Source organism: Orycteropus afer, unplaced genomic scaffold, assembly GCF_000298275.1.
Source record: "Orycteropus afer afer isolate SDZICR_OR568_19922 unplaced genomic scaffold, OryAfe1.0 scaffold00071, whole genome shotgun sequence".
NCBI lineage: Eukaryota > Metazoa > Chordata > Mammalia > Tubulidentata > Orycteropodidae > Orycteropus > Orycteropus afer.
The window spans coordinates 1,306,387-1,310,035 of NW_006921658.1; the positions used below are offsets into that span (position 1 = coordinate 1,306,387).

Here is a 3,649-nt window from a genome sequence, read left to right on the forward strand (position 1 = left end):
CTCCCAAATGTTTATACATGAGGAATGTTAGAAAATTAAAGGCACCGTTGAAAAGCATTGCTGAGATGCAAAAATCCTGTTAAGTAGTTTGGTTTTAAAAAAAAAAAAAAAAAAAAGTGGAGGATAACATGCTTAGGGGAATCTGACAAAAAGTTAAGTAAAATTTAAAACAAACAAACAAACAAAACAACCAGACAAGTGAGAGGTGAGATGGGTAGAACTGAAGAAGCCAAATCTTGTTTGCTTAGTATCCGGAAGGTAGGCTGCAAATGTCATTACCACTGCGTTTCTTTTTAAACAAAAATTAGAGAGTTACTGTATCTGCTTTTGAATGGCCATGCACTAACCAAGGAGCATGCCAAGCCTTCATTGTTCCAGGCTGGTCACTCTCTAAGGGTTATAAGGGATAGAACTGTCCCAGGCGTGCAATAATTTAGCAGGTGGTACCTGAATAATCACTCGTCGGCGGACAACCCTGGTAGTTACCATCGCCTCCTCATCTGAGCTGGCCTCTAGCTCACCTAATTCCTCTGTTAACTCCTGGTGGAAGTATGGAAGTATTGTTTTGTTTAACATACTAAGGAATAAAACTTCTGATTTCTGCTTTAGCTTATACTGTGTTCTGAAAATTTTATTTGTGGAGGGTGTGGTGAAAACGTTACTGAGTTATCACTCTGAGAGCTCTATCTGAGCACCTATCTGTCAAAATCTGTCAGAAGTAACAAGCAGGTTGCCCATGTTATTTTTTGAACTTATACTACTAACAAATAATTGAATTTAAACAGCATAATAAACACTGGTTGGTCATTGGCATTCCCTCTTAGGCTTGGAATTATTAACTCAAAAGTGTTTTATGTTTGTAGCAAAACTTTCTGCTGGGCATCAAAATTTACTGTAACTCTTATCTAGCCAGTACTCAACTCACTGTAATAAAAAATATTTATGAATAATATTAGACTCATTCTGCAGAAAAGTTGAGATGTGGAGGCAAATAAGATTTTTTGGGTCTGCCATAAATCAGAGATAAGGCTAAGAATATAATTAGAGATTACAACACATGTCTTAGGATATACACATTGAATGTCTCTTTCTGGATGGAATCTTATTTAAAACAAACAAGTAACTAAATTTGGTCAACTTATTTTAAAATCCCAAAACTATATTTTTATATTCTTCTCTGTGAATGAAAATTTATCAGTTCTAAACCAAATTGTACTTTAAATACCCAGGATTCTGCTGCCTAAAAAGATGTTCAGCAAGAAAGTGATTGAAATTAAATGGTCACGTTAGAGACATGAGAAGTTAAAAGAGTCAAAATGAGAAGCTTAAGAGAGAGAAATGGACATTCATATAGAATAAGTAGAACAGACCTGTATAAACTATTCAAAATGCAGAATAAGTTATCAAAATTTATTTACATGTATGAAATAAATACATGAATTATGAATTTAATAGTTTCAAGTGTTTATTTCTCTTCACCTATGAATTATTAGATTAGATCTGGTAACTGTTAAGCCAAGACAGTATATACAAAAGATTTTTACCAGTATTCTATGTAAGTCAGGAAAACTCTGGTGGCATAGTGGTTAATGCATTGGCTGCTTACCAAATTTGGCAATTTGAACCCAGCAGCCACTCTGTGGGAGAAAGATGAGGCAGTCTGCTTTGGTAAAGATTTACAGCCTTGGAACCCCTATGGGGGCAGTTCTACTCTGTCCTACAGGGTTGTTATGAGTTGAAATCAACTTGATGGCAGTGGGTTTGGTATGTAAGTCAAGAAGTTGTAGGATGAATAATCCTGTGCAAGTCAAACTTGTAATAAAAATTCATTCATGGAATGAATTCATTCTTTAAGATAATTGCCAAAATTAGGACATAGATCTCATCTGCCTAGATCTTTTTTAATTTTAGTTATGATTTTAGATAAATCCTGGGAATAGATGTCATTCTCAAGGTGAATAAAAATAAATGTAGTTCTACACACAATATAACATGTTTTTTCCTCACAAAGAATTTGAATCATTTTATTTAACTAATTTTATACTATGCTCTAAAATTCTCTTGATATACACAATATTTTTAAATGATATTCTTTTGAAAAGAAAATTAATATTTGATTTAATTTACATGAAATTACATCTTAATAAAATAGATTTTCACACTTTATTAAGAGTCATTTGGGCACTTATTAAAATGTAGTTTTTTGTGTGTTGTTCTCACTCCTCCAAGTGATTCTTTCCGACTCAGGAGATCTGATAAGGGATTATTTTCCCAGCTAACTTTGAGGCATGAATTGTACAGGCCACATTTCAAGAAATAATGGTTTAATTTAATTTCTTAAGATGGTTGCCACCCCTCTCACAAGCAAACTACAAGGCATTTTCACATTTAGAAACAGCAATATATTTAGGTACAATGTTCTTCTAAGCCATTCTTAAAAGAAATCCAATTTGGAAATTATCCATCCTCTAATGAGAAAAAATTTGTTTCAAGAGATAAGTCCTTGATACCCACAGTTTGGGTGTCCATCATCTGACAACACACAGTGATCCACACGACCACCAGCCCTTTTCATGGTGGACAGACTTCCTTGAGACTATCACTATTGTTCCTACATGTTCCTACATGATTTTACTAATTTTCAAAAACAATGTCAGATGTATTGTTTCACAAAAAAAAAAAACCCTCTATAGGACAGAGTAGAACTGCCTTGTATTGTTGTTACGTGCCAACGAGAGTTGGACCTGACTCATAGCGACCCCTCCTTGGGTTTCCGAATGGAAGCTGACTGCCTTCTCTTTCTCCATGGAGTGGCTGATAGGTTTGAACCACCAACCTTTCAATTAGCAGCTGAATGCTTTAAACACTGCACCATTAGCACGCCTATTGTTTCACTATAGTATTCCTTTTTCTTAGCAAATGAGTTTCTAATTATAAAATTAAGGTTTCTGGTCAAATTGCTAGAATTGGAACTATATACCATTTCTTCCAGATTTACTGGTTCTCAGATTTTTAAAAGATTCACACTTTCACATGGTTGAAAATTAATTTGGCAAGCCTTTTTTGATTTGAAGTGATAAAAGAATCCATCAGAAAAATAGAAATGGGATGGAGGTTTGCAGCTTTATTACAGGTGGGCAAGGAAATGGAGAAGGGGATTCTTACCTTATGAAAAGCTGCATCTTCATCGGTTCTTTCAGAGATCTGTGGCTGGTCATCAGCAGACTCCACTATCACAAGGCTAGTTCTTCGTGAAGAACTCTCCTCTCTCTGCACTGGGGACTCTTCGGGCTCTTGAATGATGGGAGAGCCAACCTGCTCACTGGATGTTGGGGTCTGTGGAGGCTTCTCTTCTTCAAGAGGAGTATCAATTTCCTCAGGTGACTTGCTAGGAGATACAGGTACTATTGTAGCCTTTTGAGTCTCTGACACTTCAGTTCCTGGGGTTGTCACACTGAAATGGAAAAGCCAAATTATACCTCTAGGTTGTATGTATTTGCCAGTGATAAAACAAGAGGATTGGAAGGGAGATGGACCTCATCTTCATAGTCCATGGCAGTCAAAATTAAAAAAAAAAAAAAACAAGCCTCATTGTCATTGGGTCAATTCTGATTCATGCAAGCACATGTGTGTCACAGCAATCTTACAG

General features: G+C 35.7%; 1 protein-coding gene across 1 annotated transcript in view; it reads right to left on the reverse strand.

Annotated features, from left to right (window-relative positions):
- The window catches only part of ANK2 (ankyrin 2), a 372,922-nt gene that overhangs the window by 7,300 nt on the left and 361,973 nt on the right, over positions 1–3,649 (reverse strand). The window contains exons 45-46 of the mRNA XM_042780930.1: positions 3,166–3,454; positions 448–540 (exon numbers count right to left, since the gene is read on the reverse strand). Of these exons, the coding sequence (XP_042636864.1) occupies positions 448–540; positions 3,166–3,454 (382 nt within the window). The remainder of the gene's footprint in view (positions 1–447; positions 541–3,165; positions 3,455–3,649) is intronic.